The following is a 27519-nucleotide window of genomic DNA, read 5'->3' as shown; positions in this document are numbered from 1 at the left end:
ATGAGCCTGAACCTATATGAAGCATCACGGATTAAAAATCGTGCAGGTTAGTATTTTACATTTTATGCGCTCGTTTTTCGAATTTTCTTATACATATAAGTACTGTAGGTTCGAAGTAATTTTTAGCTTTTTGACTTATGATTATTTTTTGAAATTCTGTGATCAAGAATCAAATTTCAGCTTATAAGAAGCCTTAAATGTTGACGCTTGTCTTATCGAAGTGGTAGAAAATACATTATCTGAATTACTGGTTTTGAAACCATTATGTAAAACCGAGTCACTAAACCTGGATAAAGATATGCTGTAAATGTTTCGTAAGGGCGATTATCACAGCAAATTATTTGCTTCAACGTTTTTAGTGCAGAATTCCGCACAAGCAAGTGACGAATTTTAATTTTACCTTTGTAGTGGAAGTTGATAACCTGCAAATTAGTTTTAGTAATTGATAATCATTTTGAATAACAAAAGCTTAAGTAAAAAATTTTCATGCTCACAGTGCAACTCCAAAAGGGCTTACATAAGTGTTTTGTGGCAGAATTTACTGCACGAAAAATGAACAAAGTAGGACCGAAATTATATGGTACTACGCCACTAACTAGATTAATTATCAGTTTCTATAAATACGCATTTGTGATTTTTTTATCTTTGCTGTCTAGAACTTCTGTATCCTTGATCTACAATTAACCGATTGTATGAGTAAAGTTTTTAAGTTCTTTTTTGCTTTTTTATTATTTAGAGACCTATCTGTATGTCATTTTGAACTTTCACGAAGCTCTTTGAATGCGATATAAAATATGTATATTGATTTCTGAAGAATATCACTAAAGTTTATAGTTAGTATAAGCTTGAAAAAAGTCCATAAAGTAAATGGACTCTCGTTATTTTTCTATGATCATGATTTGCAGGATAGAAGTTGCAGTAGCTTTATTCGGAATCGTTCCATAGCTGTCAGTAGTTACCCATCTTTTTTTAAGACTTATTAGTCCACTTTGCAGATGATGAATGTAATTCCAAAATGCCCGTAAACAGGACATATCGCGCTGTAAAACATTTTTATTCGGTTAAATACGGATTTCAAGTCAAACCAAAACTAGATATTGTTGCCACTTGCGAATCGAAGCAAATACTAGCCATCAAATAATTTATGTACTGTCAAGCTTCAGACGTCGTCTATGGAAAAGGCAAATTAGGTTAAGAACAAATAATAACATAACTTAACACAGAAAGTTCGTATGTTGTTTTATTAAAAGCTACAGAGCTTTATAAAAGTACTGCGATCGCACTAATATCATCCACTTGAACCACATGCCGTGATAAAATGTGTTCATACGGCGTCAAGTGAACCACATAAATACTAGGAATGATTTGCACTTGATAAAACGTTATTCAATACTCAGGTTTCTACTTCATTTTTACACTGATAACCTCGACTTACACAATTTATTAACATACTGTAAATTAAAATGAGATGGATAGATCTGTTAAAATTCACAGCATATGTATCTACGATTGTTGGTACAATAAAACTAGTAGACTGAAATGACTAGTGTGTAATGTCAACTTACATAAACTTGTAGGTCGACTAAGCTTAAGTGATTATTATTCAGATTAAATAAAAAAGCATTGGGTAACAGAAATAATACAGTAGCTACAAATAAAATAAAATCCCTGATTTTAGAATACTTAGTGGATAGAATGACAAAAATGAAGTAAAGGATGATGAAGATTGGTGATCTCTAATCAAGTTCTTTGTACACTTGAAATATTTGTGATAATGTTAACCATAAAAACATATTTGTCTTTGCCTCACTGAGCTTTCCGCTATACTTTAAATGCACGTAGAGAACATTTAACGCAAATGTTTGCTCAGAACGTTTCAATATGGTGAGAATTCCCATTTTGACATATGGTAAATAAATAAGGAACGAATTAAGCGAAGAAGGAACGACTAGACTAAGGCTGCATGGCCTGCCAAGAATACGTAAAAGTGGCTTGCCCCTTCGACCAGTTTTAGGTATGAATAACTCAGCCTATCATAACGTAACGAAATGGTTGGTGCGAATTCTCAAACCATTACACAAAGAAATTGTTAAGCATACTGTCAAGGATTCCCTTGAATTTGTTGAGAATGCAAAAAATCTATCGGTCAAGAATAACTTTATGATATCATCAGATGTATCGTCCTTATTTACTAAAATTCCACTACTTTTAATGGTGGATTTTATTTGCAATGAACCAACAGTTAGGCGTATAGAAACCACCATTCCCACATCCGCAATAAAACAGTTAATTCTTAGATGCACGATGAATTTCCAATTCTGATTTGACAACGAACACTATAGACAACTAGATGGATTAGCCATTAGATCACCATAGGGCCCTCTACTGGCAGACATTTTCCTTGCAAAACTTGAAAATGAACCACTTAACAACACAATTAGCCATTTAACATGTTATTTTCGCTACATAGACGATACTTTCATGAAGATCCTGACTTATCGTACCAGAATGATTTGTTCGGATAACACTATTGTACATGGATTGGTTAATATATGTAACATGCTTAGTTAGAATAGGTACCTTATGAAATTCATCGACAGACACATGAAGGAAATGAAAAGAAGGACAAAGATACCCACCGCTCCTAAGAAAGTACTGTTAATAAACTTACAATTTCTAGATGACACTACTGAGGAAATTGTGACTCAGAGACTAAGAAAAGCGGTACAAAAATCATTTAATGCAGTCAGACTGTGTTATCTTCTACAACCACCGCACAAAAAGAACGGCCAATAAAGACGGATTGCCTGAATTCGCCAAGTCCATGTGTACTTATCAATTCAACTGCTCCTACGGAGCCAGTCATATATGGCGCACAATTCGGCAAGTTCGTCATCATATAACATAGCACCATCCGTCGTGGTTGAGCAAAGGACAAGTAAGAGTGATTAGGAATTCTATTCTCGCTCACTTGGTTGACACAGGTCATCAAGTTGAACTGAACAAAGCTTTTAAGGTTATCTACCATATTCCATCAAATTTGCCACATGGTTTACGAGTGCATTTTTTGCATAGTACTGAAGCCATCACAATCCATGTTCACAAACCTAACCTTTGCATGATAAAGAAGTTTGTTCAACCACTTTCGCCACATTGGCCATCGATATAGGGACACTTGTAGCAAAACTATTTTCATACTTTTTCCATTTTGTTTTTTGAACTTTATATTTTCTTATTTTTTCTCAACATTCATCCCTTGATTCTTACATAACTACTATTCAACTGACCAATCATTAAAATATTCTGTTCCTTTTTCTTTTTTATATATTAAGCAACTTAGCAACTTCTTGATTTTCGAGTAATTACTTTGAATATTAATAATCCTCTTACTTCCAGTTGCCCTATGTTAATTTATAATCGAAATATCATTATGTAATTATTACGTAACATATCCACTCGATGAATATTATGTCATCATTGTAAATGATATAGATATATTAGTGTAGAGCCATGATGAAAAACCAAAATCGTTCCTTCTTTATTTACCAAATATCAAAATAGGAATTTTCACTATCTAAAAAGATATGTGAGTGGTCATAGCGATATTTTAATAAATTAACTTTAAGTCATGAAAATACAAGGGTGACTATTAAATTTTCAACTTATTCCGCTCTATATTGAAATTATTATTGAAATGGCAGACTTTGTTATTTTATTTGAACACATAAATATTGGTACAAGGGGGCACCAGTTATATATACGCCACACAAAGCAATGATGATGGAAAGAGAAGAAGGAAGGTAAGGTGAGTATAAGAAAAAAAGAACACTAACGACCACAGATTAGTGTAAGGTAGTGTAGTAATAATAATAATAGTAATGGAGGAAACGGAAAGATACAATCAGGAGGACTCTTTCAGTTAAACAAGACACAACCACTTTTTATGAAGAAAGTAAAAGAAGGTTACAGCAGGGTCTCCACTGGCTTCTATTCTGAGCCATATCCGATAAAGTCTCTAGCCGCTGCGTCCTACCATCTCTCAGATCCCAGTCAGGGAGTTGTGAAGGACCGACAGAAGCCAGTCCTTTGCAGCTTTCTTTCATACCACGACACCATGTCATGTACTGACCACCTCTCCGCTTTTTCCAACCAATCCCAGAGTCGGCAAATAATGCACGACGTGGAATTATCTGGGTCGACATTCATAGAACATGTCTAAGCCACCGAAGTCGGTGTTTCAAGATGGTGACATCGATTGCATTATCGTCTCTGTGCCCGAACACACGATACCGAACCTCTGCATTACTAACATGCTGTTGCCACTGGATGTCAGCAATCGTTCGGAGACAACGATGATCAAAAACAGAGAGTCGTCTAACATCCGCAACTCGGAGAGGCCAGGTTTCATTTGTAACTTATAATGCACATGTTGAAAGTGTTGTAATCTCTGAGCTAGGTGGAATGTTTGTAAAGCTCTTGTTATTTTGCACGATACTACTAGCAAACAATCCAAAGTTAAGTGAGCAACTGGAATTCATCCATAATTGATCAACAGTTTGTTCTATTGACTTGAAATCTTATTGGTTGTTATTCATAGCAGTTTTGTCTCCACTTATATGCTTCTTTTAGTCACTTTTGTTTCCGACTCAAACTCTGACGTTATCTTCGTTATTACTTACCCTTGTTAACTAACAAATTTGGTTTGATTCTTATGTGTCCATTGATTGATACCTGAATAAAGTGCCATGCTTCCACGAATTTCTTGACTTTCTCGGTGTTTATTGCATTCAATATTCTGGAATTTTCCCAATGGGACTCATGTCTGCAAATCTCAACATGGATTAATCTGAGTGAAGCTATATCGTATCATTTTGTAGCCAACTGATATTCATGCAGACGCAGACAAAAAGGGCAGCTTTTTTTCCAATACAGTGTTTATTGCAGTTGCTGGCACTTAATTTTTAGTTGACGCTTGGTTTGTCTTTTGTTTGTGGGGATTTGTTTGGGCTATAAGCTACACCTGTTACTAGTGGTTTTAATGATCTGTTTGTAATATTAAAGACCATCTTTATATGGGGCGAAACTATTTGTTTGCTGATGTTTGTCGTTGATTGTGCATTTAACCGTCGGTATTTTAAGGCTCTTTTGATGTAATTTTGGAGACAGTTAAGTTCTAAAAAATATATCCACTAAATGTTTTCTGTAACGTTATTGCTATAATGTGTTTTTATGCTTTTAAAAAGTGCTTGTTGATTTATCTAGCGTGCAGTTGACCAGGGTAACTCAAGCGGTTGGACGAATGAACTTTGTTCTGAACTCTTTATCCAAATAGCTATTATGTCAGACATTTGGGGGTCTCCGACTCTGACAGATTTAAGCGATATGTTAATGTGAACAACTGATTCATATTAGCTGTATGACGCCGTCATATTAAATGGGTTGTAGAATATGTTAAACAATTAAAACTACACTTTTGCTTAGCCCTCCTGGGAAATAATTATGGGCACAAAAATGCGATTTCTTTGAAAGTCCGTCAACGTAGCTTACTTCACAACAGTAGTTAGATTTAAAAATGCGAAACAAGCTGTCAGCTGTAGAAAATTCATCCATCAGTCATAAAATCTCTATTTGATGAGTAGAAAGTGTTTATAATAATCTTTAGTGCCTTAAATGCCCTTTGAATTATTTTGCGTAACCTCAACACTAACATTTTGGTTGGTATATCACTCGCAAACAGGTATCGTACATACAGTCATTTTTATATTGTTATTTATGATTCTTTACGCCTTATTTTCATAGTTGTGGATTGTTTATTAACGTCTTCAAAAACTCACTTTCCCTTGGAGTGTCGTGCAAGTCGTTTGATTTTTTCGTAACTGTATTCGGAGAGCGAATTGCTTTCATTCTATGGTGAAAATATTTTCCAGACTTTTTTGATAATGTAGAAGAAGAAAACCTAGAAAGTATTTGTGTTGGTCAGTCCGGGTACTTTTCATTGTTTAGGTTCATTTTTTATAGTTCATCTACTCTCTTCTTATTAAAACATCTAGAAAGGCTGCTTTATCTTCATTTTTCTCTCATGTGGATTTAATAGATCGGCTAACTTCACTAGCTATTTGTTGAAGACCACGTAAAATTGGTCAGCTGTTTTCTTTACAATGAAACATTATTGTAAACTTAAGTTTCTGAATGATTTTATTTCACCACTGACCTAAAACCCTTTTTAATTAAGAAGAGGTTCTATAACACTAGGTGTCATTTGAATAGTTGATGTTTTAGCATGCAAGTTCCCTGTAGTAGCATGGAGTGATTCTCAACATATAAATGATCTGATGTTTCATTAATCGATACTTATAAACTTTGTAAGTTCAATTCTTTGGGAGGGGGAAAATTATTTCAGAGTTTTTTTCATTCTTACACAACTAACTTTATAAGGGATTTATCTATGATATAGATGTAGAAATCTAGGCATCAAATACTTTGCCTCATTTTTATATGATTTCTGTTTTTATTTTATTTATTTTATTTTAACACATAAACACTGGTACAAGGAGGCACCAAATACATATGCGCCACACAAATCTCATTCGATATGTGTGAGGGCTGTGATATTGCCCGGGTGCCCAAACCGAAGCAGGTGATTTTCTTAGGGAGCCACACCCCGAGCCCTCGACCTAAAGGTCTGATGCACAAGGCAGTGGAGCATTGTAAGGAGATGCAGTCCCATGGAAGCCGGTGACCAACAATTGGTTCATACACCATTTGTTCCCACAGGATACTGGAGTCCATGTGCACCATTGGTTTGGAATCCGGTTAAAGCGCTGGACATTCGATTTTCGTCTTCTCATTTTCGTAAACAACACTGTGGCCACAAGAAGGTAGTGAGTAGGACTTCCCTGGCAGAGGGGATATATACGCATGGCCATATGAAAGCAATTGGAGAGGGGGAGCGAACTCTCCCCACACTCGGCCGTATCAAAGCATTGTACAGCAATCATGTATGTCATTAGACCTGTCAGCTAACATAAGTGAAATAAATGTGATTATAGAAGTTCATTGGATAAAAGTAGTCCTATAATCAAAAAATATTATCAGCTAACAAATTAAAAATGCTTCTAAAATGATCTAAGTAACCATGAAATAGCCGGTTATTCTTTCAAAATTTACGTTTTGGTGTGTTAACTTACGGAATATTTTTATTTCATTCAACACTTCTAATTTATCAATAAGGCATATTTGGAAGTAGATTAAACTGCTTTCATCAAAGCATTTTTTTAATATTAACATTGACAAGTTAATTGTATAACAAAATCATTAAAAAGTTACTGTATACATCATCCCCAAGGGTAACAGAATAGGCTTCATTTAATTTATCACTTTATGTATTATCTTACTTTCTTTAAGGCTTTCCAGGTTCCATAACTCATGTCACATTCTAAGCCACAAGAGCACTATAATGAATCTAAGGCGATTAATAAAAGAAACAATTTAAATGAACATCTTTGTCTATTTTTCAGCCTAGTTGTTTCTTTGAGTAAACTGAGTTTAATTTTAATGTGTTTGATAATGAAATATCAACGAGTATGTACGCTAATAAATGGACACCGAATTTAGATAATTTTCTTTTTTGAGACGAATACAGTCTCAATTATACAATAGCTGGAACAGTATGGTTCCAATAAATTTTCCTTCATAAAGTTAGATATATTTAAATAAACTAACTGAAGGCATTTTATCGGAATGGGTTTTGTAGAGATTTTTAGAAATTTCACAGGTTGAAATCATGAGTCAATTCAAGTTAGACCACCATGGAATACGTGGAAGCACTGGACGGCCGTTGCGTCCTAGTATGGGACTCCTCAACAGTGCGCATCCACGATCCCGCCTCCCGAGACATTCGAACCCAGGACCTATCAGTCTCGCACTAGGCGCTCAACCAACTAGACCACTGAGTCGGGATCCAACGGTAATTACGTCTAACTTCAACCAATTCACGAAGTTGCTCCACCGTACACCATTGTCTTCAGTGAGCTGATATCTCACAACAAACCTGGTTGAACTCCACTGTTAAAGACTTCTCACTAGAACTCCAGGGTATCTCCTGAAAGCATTTTGGTTAGTTACTTAGTTGTATAACATAAAACTAATTTCCATGAAATTTAGATCTAAATTAATAAATAACAATTATAGCTTTGCAAAAACATTGATGTTCTACAGTGTAACAGTTTCACTAACGATATTTACTACATATGGAAATGTAAAGCATTTAAACCATGTAACAAACTGATAATCATTATTTTTACTTCGAAAAGAAAAAACAAAACAAACAATCAGGTCATTTATCATCTAATTAACTTGGCTATTTGGAAAAAAAGCAAACAAAATCAAGCATTACAAGTATAATTATCTAATGTGTACTTATGTTAGTGGATAGGTTGAAAGGTATCTTGTAAGTATAACTATTATATATAGATATATATATACTGAAACAAAGAAAACACTACAAATCGATGATGATATGGATTACCTAATGAAGATCACCCAAAATGTATCATTCATTATTTCCCTTTTTTATTCAGTAAGATTTATAAATCATGTTACCTTTTTCTAAATAAACAGATGGTCATAATTTTTCATAAATTATAAAGTCTGTTTTGTTTTTAGAGATTAGTTTAATGTTAGATGGTGGTTGGAGGTAGTCAACAGGAAACCCTGCACCAGGGTCTCGTGCTACTTGGCACTCGTCAGCAAGGTGTACCTGTAATCTTGAGGGAACTTGTGCTCCCTGGCCGATTCGATCTCGTGTCACCCAGCTTCACAGTCAGAGACGTTACCACTGAGCTATCCGAGCGGTGACTAACCTCCTGTAGGACTCGGATAGCTCAGTGGTAACGTCTCTGACTGTGAAGCTGGGTGACACGAGATCGAATCTGTCAGAGAGCACCCGTTCTTTCAAGGTTACAGGTACACCTTGCTGACGAGTGCCAAGTAGCACGAAACCCGAGTCCAGGGTTTCCTGTTGACTACCTTCAACTACCATCTAAATATCAATACATAGTACCCGCAGTGTCGAGTCACCTAGACTGGTGGCCACATTGCAACATGATCGATAGCATTCGATCTGCACTAATAAGGACTGGACAAGCATGACATTGATCACCACCCAGTGATCAATCAATTGTGATTAGTTTAATGTGTTGACATCAGTTGGGAAACAAATGAAAATCATTGAACATTGAGTAACTGTTTAGTTTGAGTAAAGAACCTATCAGCCAATATGAAAATAATAAGGAGTACATTCAGGAACTCGAGTTAAAATTTCATAATCTACATTCCTAAAACCTATATAAGTTATAATGTGGTACAAAATTTATACAACAATGTTAGCAGATAACTAATTTATTAGATATTTACGGTCATGAATAAATACCGTATTACCACCCTGAAGTCAGTGTCTAGTAAGAGTTCAACTATAGATTGATGTGGCTATGATCAGTGGTTAATTAATCTTGAAAACGGTTTTCACCATAGACTAATATCAGCTGTAGGATTATCAAAAATCAAATACCTCTGAACGATTATGAGAACTAGGGAATTCAGTGGTTTGATAAGATAATAAAACTATCTCAAGCAGTTTAGTTTGACTCAATTACAAAATGTGATAAGATTGTTCTACGGATTGATTACATTTTATCATTTTCAATCTAACTTTCAGATAGATCCTATGCTATCCCATTCTTTGAGTATAACTTGACATTTCACATTTAAAAAGAAGTCTCAGTGTAAAACTGGTGACATTACACCTTATTAATAGGATATGTTTTACTTAATACATCTATAGTTTGTCATATGCAACATGAATAATCCTTATCCTCTTAACTGCAATTCTTCATAGCTTTCAGTGTGATATCATAATTGTCAAGTTAAGATTAAGATTTGAATAGGCTAGTTGTGCGTCAGAAGATGCATATGTGCTTTACCGTAAACTACCTGTAGTTAGGCCTATTACACTGACATATGCTCGATGACAAACATTTTATGAAAAAACGTTCGTCCTTCTAAAATTAATGAGCGATGATCTGATTAGTGTTAATTGTTTACTAAGAAACTATTAATAGATCTAGTCAATTTAAAGAAAACAATTTTTGTAGTTTTTGCGTAGTTAATTATGAAGCTTATTTTCAGGAATTGATTTCCAGTGCACGCTATATCGTGATGTATACGAATTCATTATTGGTATGACAGATCATTCATTCTTGAAAGTATCTTCCATTCTCAAAAGTGAATGAATACTATAAGCAAAGATGGATAGTGGCTAGCAGTGGAATCCAGGACGCGCATTTCGTCCTATTTGGGACTCATCAGCTGGATGTACCTGTATCTCAGGGTTGATGTTCACTCTGAGATGGACTTGAACCTAGTGCCGTTTGCTTCAAACGCCGTCGTCTTGTTCACTTAGCTACTGAGTCCTGATAGCCACTTACTTGTACATGGGATGAGAAAAGCTTTAAATGGAAACCGAATCAAAAATCAGTCTCAGTAATTTTTATTTTGTTTTAAAAGTTGTGAATGAAAACTTCGTCTCTTTCATCAATTGCCATTTCACTGTTATTCTGCTTGTACTGGTAAAAAAAGGATACAATTAAACTATAAACTAAATTAATTACAAATAAGATAATATACTATTGAAATTTTATTTATGGTTTGTATAAAGTAGACAAGCATATTTATTCTGGTTTACATTCTCCGCTAATATATTTTGGAGTGTTCGCTTTTAAAAAAAATAACAGCTGATGTCTACAAATATCAAAAGATAGTAAAATTAAACATTTTGTAGACAGTAAATAATAAACATTTTTGAAAATAGTAATCACATTTCTGTCGAAATGGTGTTTGGAGGTAGTCGACATGAAACCCTGGACTCGGGTCTCGTGCTACTTGGCACTCGTCAGCAAGGTGTACCTGTGATCTTGAGGGAACTGGTGCTCCTTGACAGATTCGATCTCGTGTCACCCAGCTTCACAGTCAGAGACGTTACCACTGAGCTATCCGAGCGGTGACTGACCTCCTGTAGGACTGAGATGTACTCACAATTAATTGATCACTGGGTGGCGATCAGTGTCATGTGTGTCTAATCATTATTAGTGCAGATCGAATGCTATCGATCATGTTGCAATGTGGCCACCAGTCCAGGAAACTCGACACTGCGTGCACTATATATTGAGAATAGATGGTGGTTAGAGTTAGTCGACAGGAAACATTGGAACAGGGTTTCGTGCCACTTGGCACAAATATCAAAAAACAGTAAAATCAGACATTTTGTAAACAGTAAATTGTAAACATTTTTGCAAACAGTAATTACATTTCTATCTGTTGCACAAATATATATATATATATATATATATATATATATATATGGGTTCATATAAACATTAAAAAAAGAATATTAATTTAGTAGTTGGATTTATGGGTCGGTTGAAGCTAGACCACCATGGAAAACGTGGAAGCAATGGACGGCCGTTTTGTTCTAGTATGAGACTGCTAAAAAGTGCATATCCACCTCGCGGGATTCGAGACCAGGACCTTCGGTATCGCCTGAGTACTCTTAATCTCTAAATCACTGAGCCGGCATCCTATGGTGTTAATGTCTAAATTCAACCACTGCTGAGGGGTCCCATACTAGGACGAAATGGCCGTCCAGAGCCTTCAGGTTTTTTCATGGTGATCTAGATTCAACTTACCCATGAATTCAACTACTAAATTACTATAATATGCACAAACTCCTTCTCTGGAATATACTAATTGATAGCATTGTGGCTTACTTAGAATGGTAATTAATTAAAATAGGTTATCAGTAGATAAACAGTATTTGACATTATTCTAATTAATTATTTCGTATTTTTAGTTGATTTCGTCAATAATTTTCAAAAAAGGTTCGACGAACATAACTATATGTTCTCTACATTGACAAAGCATCCTCATCTCAATGTTTAGGTTGGTATTCAATTTCATCTCTGTGTAATTGAGAGGAAACTACTTCGTATACAGTTATAAAGATTAATTAAAGTTTTGTAATGAACATATCTGACTATTTCACTAATCATTCACAATTGATTATTTCAGTTATTCAAATGCTCAATTATGAAATAGGTCATATTTCTTTGATCCGATTAAGTTTATTTGAAAATACATAACGTACTTCACAATTAGACAGTCTCATTCAATAAATGCGAGGTACACCAATTCATCGGACGAGAACCGGTGCTTTCAACGTGCTTTCAACGCAGATGACATAGTCCTGTCTGGTGAAGACGCTGACAAAATGCAGAGTCTTCTGGTAGCACTAAGCAACAATGCCAGAATGTTTGGAATGCGCTTCTCTCACTCGAAATGCAAGTTGTTGCTTCAGGACTGGCCTCCGTCAACACCTGAACTAAGGATAGGGAGTGAAGTAGTCGAACGCGTTGACAACTTCACTTATCTTAGAAGTCTGATCAGCCCTAATGGGTTGGTATCGGACGAAATCTCAGCACGGATTCGAAAAGCTCGTTTGGCTTTTGCCAACTTGCGTCACCTTTTGTGAAGGCGAGATATCCGTCTATCAATAAAAGGACGAGTATACTGCGCGGCAGTCCGTTCTGGTTTACTTTACGGCAGCGAAACATGGCCATTAAGAGTAGAAGACACTCGTAAGCTACTAGTATCTGACCACAGATGCCTTAGAAATATTGCTGGCATCTGCTGGGATCACCGGGTAAGTAATAGTGAGGTTAGACTCAGAGTATTAGGAAGTGATGGTAAATCAGTTGATGAGGTTATGAATCTTCATCGACTGAGATGGTTGGGCCACGTGTTACGTATGCATGAACACCGATTACCACGACGTGCAATGCTGACTAGTGCTAGGGATGGTTGAAAGAAAGTTAGGGGTGGCCAAACCAATATGCGGCATCAGTGCTTGAAGTCACTAACTTCTAGTCTGAGTCATGTTGGTAGATGCAGACTACTTGGTTGGGGTCCGCGTGACTATCGTAACCAATGGTTGGAGACTCTTGGTGACAGGGCTCAGAATCCATCACAATGGCGTCGGTGTATTCACTTACTGTCTTCCCTTAAACTAAGAGATTAAAATCACTTCATATCTTTCTTTCTACGAACCAATTCTTTCTTCTTGTACTATATCTCTATATGCAATCTTTCTCTTATATATTACCACCTTTGACTTAACCAGTGCTATGAATCCGGTGTTCATCTTGCTGTGCTGATGCAGTGTGGCAACCTGGACCGATGCACATATATGCCTGGTCCTACGTTGTAGCTGACTGACTGACACCAATTCATAATTCAAAAAAATTATGCAGATACTTTGAGAAATTAAACTCTATAGTTTTAGAGAATGAAACATAATTTTTTTTAAACATCTTAACATTAAATTGTTGTTTTACCTAGTAGGAGATTTCTTGCAAAACAATGGATAACAGATACGTTTAGATATATTACCTAATAATGTTGTAAGTAGATCTAGTGTGAAACAATTGTCTAATATTCACTGTACTACATTGGCTTCTTAACAGATGTAATATCTAAGGAAAATTAATTGTACATTAGATTGATTGTCTGAAAATATCCTAACTGAATTATTCTATTGAAAGTGTAGATATATAGTTTCGATCTGAGATTGTTTTCAAGTTAACTGACATATGCGATAAGATAGTTGAACACTGAACATAATAATTTATTTCTGACAATCAATGATGAGTTGATTACAAATACGAAATAAGTTGTGGAGAAAATAGTTTTCATCCTGTTTATTTCTTTATTTATTTATCTATTATCATTTTTTACTTCTCAATATGCTGAGTGAATTAGATTAAAAGGTGGTTGAAGATAGTCAATAAGAAACCTTAAACTCAGGTTTTATGCTACCTGGCACTCGTCAGCAAGGTGTATCTGTAATCTTGAAGTAGTTGATGCCCCTTGACGGATTCGATCCCGTCACCTAGGCTCGCGATCCCTTTGAAACGTGGTCAATAGGATTCGATCTGAACTAAAAAAAGACCTAACATGGATCACCACCCAGTGATTAATCAGTTGTAAATGAATTAGATGAATCTAAATTAAGTGATTTGAAGAAAAAAATATTTATCTCTCTCTCTCTGTGAGAAATGTTAATACAATTAGTAACAACGTAACAATGAATCTGTTTGGCAAACAACTTGTGAAATTTCTAAAAATCTCCACAAAACCCATTCTGATAATAATCAACTGCTCACTAGTGATTGACTTCAGGAAAACACTCCTGTAGTTCTAATGAAAAGCCGTTACCAGTGGAGTTCAACTAGGTCTGTTGTGAGATAGGAACTCATTGAAGACAATGGTGTACAGTGGCGCAACTTCGTGGATTGGTTGAAGTTAGATATTAACACTATTGGATTCCGACCAGCTCAGTGGTCTAGTTGGTTGAACGCCTGGTGCGAGACTGATGGGACCTTGGTTCAAATGCCGCGGGGTGCGGGATCGTGGATGCGCACTGCCACTGAGGAGTCCCACAGCAGGACGAAACGGCCTTCCAGTGCTTCCAGGTTTTCCATAGTGGTCTAGCTTCAATTGACTCATGATTTCAACTTGTGAAACAAAAAAGTGTTTAAGACAAATAGGGAATTTTTTGTTGAATTTTCATTTTATTTTCAATAAAAATAATAAATTTTCTTTTTGTATTTATCAAATAATTAATTTTCATTGTTTCATCGTTTCAATTTAATTCAATTTGCCAATCTTTTCTCTTTTTTTCCTTTTTTCTTTTTTTTCTTCCTTTTTTTCTTTTCATTTCCGTTAAAAATTAAGCAGCTTGAATCCTTGTCGTTTGTGTGTATGTCGTAGGTTTTTGTATTTTTTTCTTTTTTTTCTTTTTTTCTTCTTTTTTCTCTCTTTTTCAAAATGCATTTATGATGTTTATTATTTATATGGGTAAAATTCACGTGTTACTTACTTACTATCTGAACATAACAGGTTTATATACCTTTTTTTTCTTCTTTTTGAGTTCATTGTTTATTAGTAAACATAAAGAACATTGTTGTTGTTGTTGTTTTTACACAATCTAATAATTCGATTAAAAACGTTAAAATTTTTATTTTTTTTTTCGGAGATTTTTAATTGTTTAGATTAGAAAAGCAATTGAATATGAAATTCTTAAGGTATAGATTATTGTACCTTCATTTACTATGATGATATAATAATGCCCCCACATGCTCTGGTACAGCCGAGAGTGGGGAAAGTCCGCTCTCCCTCTCCAAATGCTCTCATATGGCCACGCTTATATATCCCCTCTGCCAGGGAAATCCTACTCACTACCTTCTCGTGGCATTACTGTTGTTTACGAAAACGAGAGGACGAAAAGCGAATGTCCGACGCTTTAACCGGATTCCAAACCAATGGTGCACATGGGCTCCAGGATCCTGTAGGAACAAATGGTGTATGAACCAATTGTTGGTCACCGGCTTCCATGGGACTGCTTCCCGTCACGATGCTCCACTGCCTTGTGGATCAGACCTTCAGATCGAGGGCTCGGGGTGTGGCCCATTAAGAAAATCACCTGCTTCGGTTTGGGCACCCGGGCAATATCACAGCCCTCATACATGTCGAATGAGATTTGTGTGGCGCATATGTATTTGGTGCCTCCTTGTACCAATGTCTATGTGTTAAAATAAATAAATAAATAATAAATAAATATAATAATAGTAATTATTTAGTTATACAGACTACAATCAGTCAGTGCTTTTAATATCTATCTATCTATCTATCTATCTATCTATCTATCTATCTATCTATCTATCTATCTATCTATCTATCTAACAAGAACGGATTGGTTTAGTATTGCTATCAGTGCTAAGCATTTTTTTAAAGCAGAAATGGATAGTGCTTACTATCGGAATGCATAATGCCTGTTTTGTCTTGTTTGAGACTCATCAGCTAGATATGCTTGTATCTCATTGTTGCTTTTCACTCAGAGGCCTGAATACAGTGTGTTGTGCTTGATACTAACTTGCTATCTACTTTGTTACTCAGTCCAGATAGTTATTCATCGTCAAAATATATCAGCTGAACAATTTCTAGTTAAAGGTTAACTTTTTTTTTAATTCTAGTAAATTTTGTTTGTTTTTTTCTTTGACTAATCATCAGCAGATGTCAGTAAAATCATATAAGTAAATACGTTTCGATCACTGGGTCATATTGATCTCCGAAGAGTGAGTAAAATTGGCTCCTAGAATTGCCTTTAGTTTTTAAATTGCATTGTGAGAATCTTATGATTTCCTGTAGCAGTACAGGTTTTGCATGGCTATAACACCTTTTTTACACAGTGATGTTTTATCTTTGAGATGAGGAAGGATGTCTTTATTTGTTAAGTTTGGCGGCTCCATTTCTTGATCATGATGGAACGTGTTCTTGAGGTTGTAATATGAGAAATCAATTCAGTTATTTTCTAGCTTTTCAAACAATTCCAATATTATATGATCTTAGATGTATATCAACTTTTTAGTGCTGAGAAGAATGTGAAATCCAGTTATGAATCTTGTTACAAAAATGAATAGAAAGCCAACATATTTTTGTTTACATGTTATTTATTCAATTACATATCAAAGTCAGTAGGGATAAATATTAAAACATGCATTTTGACTCGATTTCATACTAAGCATACATGTAATGTAAGCAATACTTTAAACTATGTGTGTCGAGGAAACTCCGCCTGCAGTCCCTCCTGTGGCTACTGCCGGTCCCAAGCCCGGATAATGGAAGAGGGTTGATCATAGGGTTAGCGTCCCCATCCCGTAGAAAACTAACTCGCTAAAAAAACGCTAACCAGAAAAAAATTATGTGTGTAGAGGTAATGTGATTTTTTTCAGCAACAATAAAGTATTATCGTTATGCGTTTAAACAATTATTCTTTGGTATTTAACTTGATTTGTTCAATCCATTGAATTGTACAAATTTAATCAATTTTAACTACACAGATGAACGTGATCATATACAAAAATGTTTGTTTACCAACTGGATTAATGCTCAATTAGATGGAGTGTTTTCATCGGAATTTCTCACTTATCTATCTTATCCAAATGATCTACATAATAGTTGGGCATATCATAATAGTTCAATGAATAGATTACCACATTCACCATCATGGGAAGTATCACCATCTACACATAGATCCTATGCTATTGGACATACTTATTTAGTGAAAGAATTATATCATGATTTACGTGATGGAAGAATTTTACTTCGTTTATTAGAATTACTTTCAGGAAGACAATTTGTAAGTTCCAATACATTGATATTGATACATTTTTTTTTGGCCATGACATATCATTCCATTTTTTTTTAATAAAAAGAATGATGTACGAATTCTTCTTTCATGATAGAAACAAAAATATCATTTGAAGGATCATTTTGATATGATGGTATGAGAATCCAGATCATTGATCATTGAAATAATCGATGGATAGATAACAGTTATTGATTTTTTTTTTGTGTAATATAATCGAATAGGAGAAAAAGTGCTGAACAAAAAAAAGTTGATTTGAAGATCATTATTACATTTCTGAAATATTATGATACTGGATATATTGACTTATAGGTTTTCTATAATAAAAATTAAACATAATTTGATGTATCATTAAGGAATTAAGAATAAACTAAGTGATCAATTGAACTTGGATTACATAATTAAAGTATTATAAGAATCGTTTTAAATGAACTGAATTCGCTTTATTGAAATTGTGGTTCAAATGTGCTAAAAAGATCTGCACAGTAGACACTCTAACTCGGGAGCTTGAATTCATCAACAACTCACTGACTGAGATTGGCTACCCCAGTGCTTTCATTAAGAAGTACATGTATGACATAATAAAGAAGTCGGAGATTTCGACTGTTCGTAAGAAACTTTTATATATGAAACTATAATTCAACGGAGATGTGGCCAGTTATACTCTGAAATATAGGTTAACGAAATTAATCATCAGGACATTCTACGCAGTCAATCTTGCGTTGGCTTTCTCTTGTCGACCAGCAATGTCTATTCAAACGAAGGATAAGTTGCCTGAGTTGGCCTCTTCAATGTGCATTTACAAATTCAGCTGCTCGTGTGGAGATAGCTATATCGGGCGTACTACCAGACAACTTAACCAACGAATGAGTGAACATCTACTAGCGTGGTTTATAAAGGGTCAGATAAAAACAATTCTCAGTTCTATCTTGGCACATCTCATTGATAGCGGTAATGTTGTAGATAAATCGAAATCATTTCAACTGATCTATCGTATACCTCCATCATTTCCCAACGGAGTTTGTTCCCGCCTCCTACATATAGCTGAATCCATAGGAATTCGTACATATAACCCTAATTTATGTGTACAGAAGAAATTCGTAACCCCCCTTATCCCTCCCATGGCCAGTTCTAACTTACTTAACGCCCTTTTTTCTTTTTTTTTGCTTTCTTTCTTTTAATTATTCTTTTTGTTATCTATTTATTTTATTCTATTTTTGTTATCATTAGGCTTGTTTTCACATCTAGTATTTGTTTGTAATTTTCCGCTTCTTTCTGTTTGTATTCTTCAATATCTAATTAGTTACACACTTCTTATTACGTAATGATTTGAATGTTTTGGTGTTGACTATTCCCAGTCTATTTACCCACGTTTGCTTGACCTTTTATTTCCAACGTTTAACTATTGATAAGACTTTTGTTATTGTGTTTCATTATTCTTACTACTATCAGTTCACCTGTGTTTCTACTATCAATTTGTCACAATTGATTGATCACTGGGTGGTGATCAATCTCATGCTTGTTTAGTCCTTATTAGTGCAGATCGAATGCTATCGATCATGTTGCAATGTGGCCACCAGTCTAGGTGACTCGACACTCCAAACACTATGTATTGATATTTAGATGGTAGTTGGAGGTAGTCAACAGGAAACCCTGGACCCGGGTTTCGTGCTACTTGGCACTCGTCAGCAAGGTGTACCTGTAATCTTGAGGGAACTTGTGCTCCCTGGCGGATTCGATCTCGTGTCACCCAGCTTCAGAGTCAGAGACTGAGATGTAATCACAATTGATTGATCACTGGGTGGTGATCAATGTCATGCTTGTCTAGTCCAGGGTTTCCTGTTGACTACCTTCAACTACCATCTAACTATCAATTTGTATTTTTACCTGTTAGGTGTAGAAACTTATTCTATTTCATTGTGATTATTGACCCATATTGCCTTGATTACTTTCAACATTTACGTATCAATATTCATATATATTAGAGTAAAGCTTGATGACGATCTCATTGAAAACAATATAGTTCACTTATATGTGTTGTTCTTACTTATCATTTTGTGGATTTATTAAATCATTTCAATCTGTTCGTAAGAAATCAATCTATTCAAGGAGTCATATTTTCGAAAATACTTCTTGTTAAAAGATCTATGACACAATTGATAGATAAACTGTAATCATTGTAAACTATTTTAGAGGAGCAAGTTCAACCTATACATAAGGAGATAATTAAGTTGACTTTTATTCATTTTTTTTAAAAACTTTTGACAGTTACTATACTGTAGGATTACAGCCAGATCCTCAAATGCTTATGTATAGCTGTGTGAAAAAAAGTTTGAGGTATATGGTCATATGAATCACCATTATATTTTCCCTTTTGAAACAAAATGGTCGAATATATATATATAAGTGATTAATAGTTTTAAGAGGTAAGAATTGGTAACACTTGAAAACAGATCAGCATACATTAAAATGAAGAAAAACCCAAGAAACTATTCATTATGAGATCTAAATATGTGAATGAAACCTGCAAAACTCTGACTAATTTATTACAAAAGTATCTATAGTAAGTGACAATGGCAGGGAATAGAAGTGATTCTTTCGTTTATGCATGTGTGAAGATAAAATGAACCATTCCTGATTAGCTGGTAGTGTATGTGAAATTCAATCGAAATTTAGTTATTTTGATAGTAGGATATGATTTGTTATGCGTATTTAAAAACAAAGTTTCAACTTGGCATAATAATAAATTATGATATTGCCAAAAGGCAGGCTTCCACTCGAGAACAACTATATTTTCTCCATGAGTGTCTTCGCCAGCATGTTTTACCAACAAGTTTAAAATATAGACTTCCAATTAACTGCCCATTAGAATGGAAAATAGCTGAGCAAAGTGGAAGAAAAATGGTACACCTAACGATAACGGATGCACACTACAGGATCCGAAAATATCAACACGTCATAGAGGACTGAAAGATGAAGCTACAAAGGATACTCACATCAGAACATTTGTAAATCTTGATATCATGCAAACGACATAGAGAACAAAGAAGAAACACCTTAAAGAAAAAACTAATCAAGATCTCAAAACCACCGATGGAAGAAAACACAAAAAACTGTGTAATCAATTTGTCAAAACAACCTCTAACAAATACAGAAGAACACCTACTCCAAAAAGGATTAAACTACAATACAAGCGACGCCTCAGAGCTGGAATTCTTCGCAGCACTAGAGTCATCAGTCAAAACTTGCGGAATCAGTGAAGAAGCACAACAGGAAATAAGACAAACTATAGTACCGCTAACTTAACAGGTGAAGGAAAACAACCAGCTGACTCCACTAAAACAAAAGGCTTTGAAGGAACTCAGGAATACAAAGGATATTGTCACAATACCAGAGGACGAAGGACGCACCACAGTAGTCATGAACAAAGAAGAATATGTCAACAAAGCCGAATAACTACTTGAAGATAAGTATTCAAACTTCTCCAATATTGAATTATTAGTCATCTAAAAGGTAAATGTTTTGTTATTAAGAAATTTCATAATGAATTTACTAATAATAATCTTTGATTCTTTGGTAAATCTTAAGAAACACACAAAAAAATCTACACACTGAATTTTTACTTGTATAAGTTATTACAGTAGATCTTAAAAGTTAAGCAAATAGTTAACTGTGCATAGGGTTTTGGACATGAAATGAAAATATAATCGTCGCATAACATTTACTGCTTTTAAAGGTCAGTATATGTATATAGACATAATTTTAATTTCACAGGTTGAAATCATGAGTCAGTTGAAGCTAGACTACCATGGAAAACCTGAAAGCACTGAACGGCCGTTTCGTCCTAGTATGGGACTCCTCAGCAGTGCGCATCACGACCCCGCACCCCGTGGGGTTCGAGCTCAGGACCTACTGGTTTCGCGCGCGAGCACTTAACTATTAGACCACTGAGTCGGCATCCAACAGTGTTAATGTCTAACTTCAACCAATCCACGAAGTTGCGCTACCGTACACCATTGTCTTCAATGAGTTCCTATCTCCCAACAGACCTAGTTGAACTCCACTTGTAACAACTTCTCACTAGAACTCCAGGAGTATCTCTTGAAGTCAGTCACTAGTGAGCAGTATAACATAAGTATTAAAATATCTAAGATATTTTTATGCCGTTAGATTTCATCTTGATATGACTGAAAATGAAAGTAATAATAAACATTTATCCATTTCATATTGCTTCTTATCAACCTTTCAATCAACTGAACTCTAAGGTAGTTAGAGATTATAGTATAAGTAGACTGAATTCATGTTTTATAAGAATAGATACATTCACTTATACAATATGTTAACCTTGTTTTACTTTATTATTAAATTATACTTATTAAAACAATTTGTTGAGCTTATTTCATTGTTAATTAATCTAATTAGATTGGCAGTGAAAATGAGATATAACTTAAAATGATAATAACTAGAGATTTATTAGTCTACTGAGTAGAGTAAAAGAAGGAAACGAATTAGTCCAAATGATATCGTGAAATAGTGTTATAAGAAATACTAAACTACTTATTTGAAAGTAAATTATTTAATTGTATAAATAAACGTTTTGATCATTGAATAGAAAGTATACTTCATCAAGCTTATACAATATCAGTCAGTCAGTCAGTCAGTTACAACGTAGGATCAGGCACATATATGCATCGATCAAAGTTGCCATACCTCATCAACACAACAAGATGAACACCGGATTCATTAAAGTAGTTAATTCAGAGGTGATAATATATATAAGAAAGATTGCATATAAGGATATAATACAAGAAGAAAGAATTAGTTGATAGAAAGAAAGATATGAAGCGATTTTATTCTCTTAGTTTAAGCGAAGACAGCGAGTGTATACAATATCTGTTGACATATTTCCAAGTGTTAAATGAATACAAGTTTTCTAAGTATATAAAGAGGTGAGATTGTAAATTTTATGTATGAGGATTCATCAATATACCTGAAGTATTATAATAGATCACGTGAAATTGAGTTTGTTCACAATTAGTTCAATCAAGTTATTTTATTAACTTATTAACGAACTGAATCATCTTAACAACAACTTATCTATATCATTGTATCTTTATTACTATTGCGAATATATGAACATATATGCTTGAATATTGCTTACGGCCCTCGCATTCATTCACTATGCTAACCTTACTACTAACCACTTATATGAATCGATGACCCATTCATTTCACTATGTATATATAGTGTCCACGTTATTCATATTCATTGCTCTCGCTCGCTTGATTGTACTCGATTGCTTGCCTTTCGGCACAACTCTTCTAGTCTTTTTTTATCGCATCTGTAAATTTGGATATCTGTGTGTGTGGTCCCGTAATAAATGTAATCAACGCTTCGTATTCGCCTTCTGATTAATATACCATTGGGGCGTTATATAGGGCGATTATCTAGACGAACTGTATACCACGTTTAAGGATTATATCGCATATCGACCACCACAGTGTGAAAAAAAGTATCCCAGTAAACAGTGAAGTGAATGGCTTTATGAACTTGTCAAATCAAAAAATAAAACGGAATAGAAAACTTAATATTAGAAAATAAAAGTCATTAAATCTGTCAAAACCATTTTTGTTTAGTAGATTTGTTAATGATACATTAAACTGATTAGTTTTATTGGTATTTATTGTTTTCCATAAATTGATTGATACAATTTATCAAATGACTTTAAGTATAATTATAATTGATATAAGAATTTGTTGCTATGTATTTTACCGATGCAAAATAGTTAAATCATTATTGATTTTATTCTACCTGAGGTTTGTACTGATAATGTCTTCAATAGAATGATGAAATTTTCACAACCAAACCATCCAACTCAAAGAATAAAACTTCATGAAAATCATTCAGCTAAGCTACAAATCTTCATCATGTTCAAAAGTTGTAACTATACGAAACATTGTTTCTAAGCTAAACTAAGGAAGTTCGACTATGTGAATGATTAATATTTTGAAATGAAGTTCAAAATTCTAAAATATTTCTGTAGATTATTTCTTCTAACTGAGAATCAATGATTATTTGGTTTGAATAATTTTTCTTCTGGTTAGCGTTTTGTTTTTAGCGAGTTAGTTTTCTACGGGATGGGTTCGCTAACTCCATCCCCAATCCTCCTCCTTTATCCGGTCTTGGGACTGACAGTAGCCCCTGGAGGGCTTCCAGGTGGAGTTAATGATTATTTGAAATATAACTAATTGATGGGATGTCAACAAGTGAAAACGTTATATATATATATATATATATATATATATATATATATATTACTTACTTACGCCCGTTACTCCCACTGGAGCATAGGCCACCGACCAGCATTCTCCAACACACTCTGTCCTGCGCCTTCTTTTCTAGTTCCATCCGAATCTTGTTCATTTTTTTCATGTCTATTTCCATTTCTCGTCGTAATGTGTTCTTTGGTCTTCTTCTTTTCCTTTCGCCTTGGGGATTCCACGTGAGGGCTTGTCTTGTGACGCAGTTGAGTGCTTTCCTCAATGTGTGTCCTATCCACTTCCAGCGTTTCTTCCTGATTTCTTCCTCCGCTGGGATTTGGTTTGTTCTCTCCCATAGTAGTGTCTAGCCAACGGATCTGAAGTATTTTGCGTAGACAACTGTTAATAAACACCTGTATTTTCTGGATGATGGCTTTCGTAGTTCTCCAAGTTTCTGGCCCATATAGTAGAACTGTCTTGACATTTGTATTGAAAATCCTGACCTTGGTGTTGGTTGACAGTTGCTTTGAGTTCCAGATGTTCCTTAGTTGTAAATATGTTGCTCTTGCTTTGCGGATCCGCGCCTTCACATCTGCATCAGATCCACCCTGTTCATCAATGATGCTGCCCAAATACGTAAAGGTTTTTACATCTTCCAAATCTTCTCCGTCAATCGTGATTGGATTGGTGCATTCTGTGTTGTATCGGAGAATCCTGATATATATATATATATATATATATATATATATATATATATATATATATATATATATATATATATATATATATATATGTAAATGATAAAAAGATTTATGAACAATAATTTGAAGATTTAGAAAAACTGTGTCTAATTTTATGAAGTCATTTTAGACGTATTACGATCTGGCAGATAAAATCCAAAACGTTTAAATCCATAACAGGATATTAAAAGTCGAATTACTAAGGTATCACAGGTTGTAAGCAGCTGACGAGAACCAACGAAATAAAAATGAATTCATGCTATTCTGCTAAACTGTTTGTTCTTGCTCTTTTGAAAATGATAAAGGGAACTATGTGTATGAAATACTAAGGAATGTTCAGATCAATTGTATTATGTTTCATAGTTTTGATATTTGAAATAATGTTCATTGATCTTAACAATAAACACATGAAGCGAGCTACAAAATCTCATGTTGAAACAGAAATTCATGAAATGTTAAACAAATAGTTTTCCTTGAATGGATCGTTAGTTTTGTTTATTACATGAAGAATTGGAAGAAGATGTAAGGTCATGATGACCAGTAAAAACTAATGAGTTAGCGAAAATACCAAACACATGGAGTTTCGTATGCTGTCAGATAATCGACTGACTGTCTAGTTTATCTCTGATTAACTGAATTTAAAGAACACTTCTGACCATGCAATATTAGTGAGACCTGTGCTAACTATCCAGTTGAAGTGTTTAATTTCAGGAAAATATGACGAAAAAGAGTAGGATATGCGTGTGCTATTGCAAATAAAAAAGTAGTTGAAAAAGAAAAAAATTGATTAATCTCATAGTTTACTTTGTTTCAATAATGTCAGTTCATCTGTTTATTGTATAGACTACATATATTATCAAAAAGAGAATCTGGTATTCTATCTAATCATACAGGACATAGAGATTACCGGTGAACGTTTCTCTTGAAAATACCACTCAAAAACAGCTTTCCAATATAAACTTATCAGCAAATTACTTAAGCACGCAACAAAATGTATTCACCTAGTATGTTTACACATGTTTACAAACCTAATGAAAACACAATTTAAAGGGTTTGGTATTTTGGTATGTTTAGTTTTATAAACACAATTCATCATAAAGATGATCGCGAAAGTGAGTTACTTTTCAACAAAGAATCGTTCACTTCCCCCAATTACTAAAATATATCGATATATGTATCCAAATTTCTAAATAGTTTATCCATATAAATAAATACAAGGTAAAGAAACAGAAATGATAATTGCTTTATCTGGCTATATTTTAGATAAATGCTGAATATGTTTAAATTACTATTTACAATGGATTGTATTTAGTACAGTATGTAGTAAATAATATTGTACTACTAGTATTTAGCATAATAACTATTAATGCAAAACTAATTATCTTATTACTACAATCTCCATAAAACCCTTCCTGATACTAATTTTAGATGCTGTCCTAAGTAATCCCATATACAACTGTACGGTTCTGAAGAGCCCAGGGAACGGGACGAAGCAGTGGTTAGCTTTTACATAACGTTCGGTGTACTTTTACCTAATAAAGACGTTTAAAAGTACTGCGTTATCAGTAATTTGATTGGGCTTATAGCCTACAGATAAAGATTGACTAAAGTTAGAATTGTTCAGTTATAGTACCCTGAAGAGGAGCTTAGCAACATCGTTATGGGCACTATATATTTTCGGTGAAGTTGAATCTAGAGTGGTGTGTGAGATGTATGTTCCTGTCCTCATGAAGTGCAATGCCTTAACGCTTTTTCTCAAATATCTAACCAACCACAATTAAATAATTATTGTTTCGTTTGATTTTTATCATGGGTTTGTTAAATGCTTCCCTGAACGCTAACCAGTTACTAAAGTCGAAAATGTGGCACTATTTCTTCTAGTCAGCTAATATATGATGAGGAATACCTTTATGACTTATTGTGTCATCTATTGTGATATACTGAGGTTTTAACTGTAGCAATAACGATAATCTAATCTTCAACGGCTAATGCAGTTGAAAATCGTGTATCCCTTACCTGAGAAACAAAACTGTTGCAAACATTTACTACCGATTTATAAACTACGGACTGATAATTTTACAATAATTGACGTTCTATTATAGACAAGAATCAATCATAGCAGAATGCGAATTCATCAATTGGAGAACATCAATAAAGCACTTGATTTTCTTTATGAAGAAGGAGCACATCTTGAAAATGTCGGTGCACAAGATATTGTCGATGGTAACCCAAGAATTACATTAGGTCTAATATGGACAATTATATTACATTACCAGGCAAGTCAATTTTGAAAGACTGTATGTTTATGTTGTAATGAAATGTTGAATTGCATTCCACCATCTTAGATGATTTTCGTGTTGTCAGTGAGGAGAATTATCAGCAAATCTGATAAGATGTCTTTTTTATGAGTATAATTTACTTATATATCTGCCTGATATGTTGGGCAGGAGGAACAAAGCTGAGGGGTCAGGTCTTATTCCATTGCTAAGTGAGTGGTCGATTAACTGATATCTATCAAATGTTTATGACACTTAAGTGCGTAAATTTTCGCTTCTGAAATCCATGTAAAAGTATGTAACTGCCAACAAGAAAAAGTAATGTTGCTAGCTAAATTTGTTGTCTTATGGATGTTCTATCCTGGGTTTTTGTTACTTTTTAAATCACATGAGTAGTTATCACTTAGTCACTTGATACAATTAAATATTGTCTATATTTATCTACTATATAATTCAAAATATATCCATCATCATCTTGGACATTGATGCTCTTGAAAGATTTTGGCACACCAATGATCAGGTGAGTTATGGGATAGTGGACTGCTAAAATTACAATGACGTTTTATGTACATGTTTTGGCTCCTATTGCATTAACTTGAAAATGTGCAATTTGAGGAACAGAAAAATGAAAACTGATTCCTGTTAATCGACCTCAACAGATGTAAAACAGAATTACAGGGTAAAGAAATCTTTACATTGAATATTTTCTGAAATCAGTTTGTAGTGACTTACTTTTATCACGAGAACGCGATTGGTTTAATGAAAACAATTATTACTATTATTATTATAACCAATTTTACTTGTGCTTGTTTTAATGTGCTTTTGTTTAACTGTGCTAATGACAGACATTTTGTGCTTCCATTACTCTCCATTACTGTTTCACGGTTCGTGACCTCTTTCGCACGTACTTTCTCCTTCCCACTCCA

General features: G+C 34.3%; 1 protein-coding gene across 1 annotated transcript; it reads left to right on the top strand.

Moving 5' to 3' along the window:
• Positions 1-26608, top strand: SPTBN2 (Spectrin beta chain, non-erythrocytic 2; the record flags this gene model as incomplete). The annotated part of the gene is made up of 3 exons (XM_051218625.1): positions 1-46; positions 17010-17308; positions 26420-26608. 3 exons carry the CDS (start codon positions 1-3, stop codon positions 26606-26608), a joined length of 534 nt encoding a protein of 177 aa, XP_051070077.1.
• Positions 26609-27519: the final 911 nt, after the last annotated feature.

This window comes from Schistosoma haematobium, chromosome ZW (assembly GCF_000699445.3).
Source record: "Schistosoma haematobium chromosome ZW, whole genome shotgun sequence".
In the NCBI taxonomy this organism is placed as follows: domain Eukaryota; kingdom Metazoa; phylum Platyhelminthes; class Trematoda; order Strigeidida; family Schistosomatidae; genus Schistosoma; species Schistosoma haematobium.
This window is presented reverse-complemented; position numbering and strand designations above follow the sequence as displayed.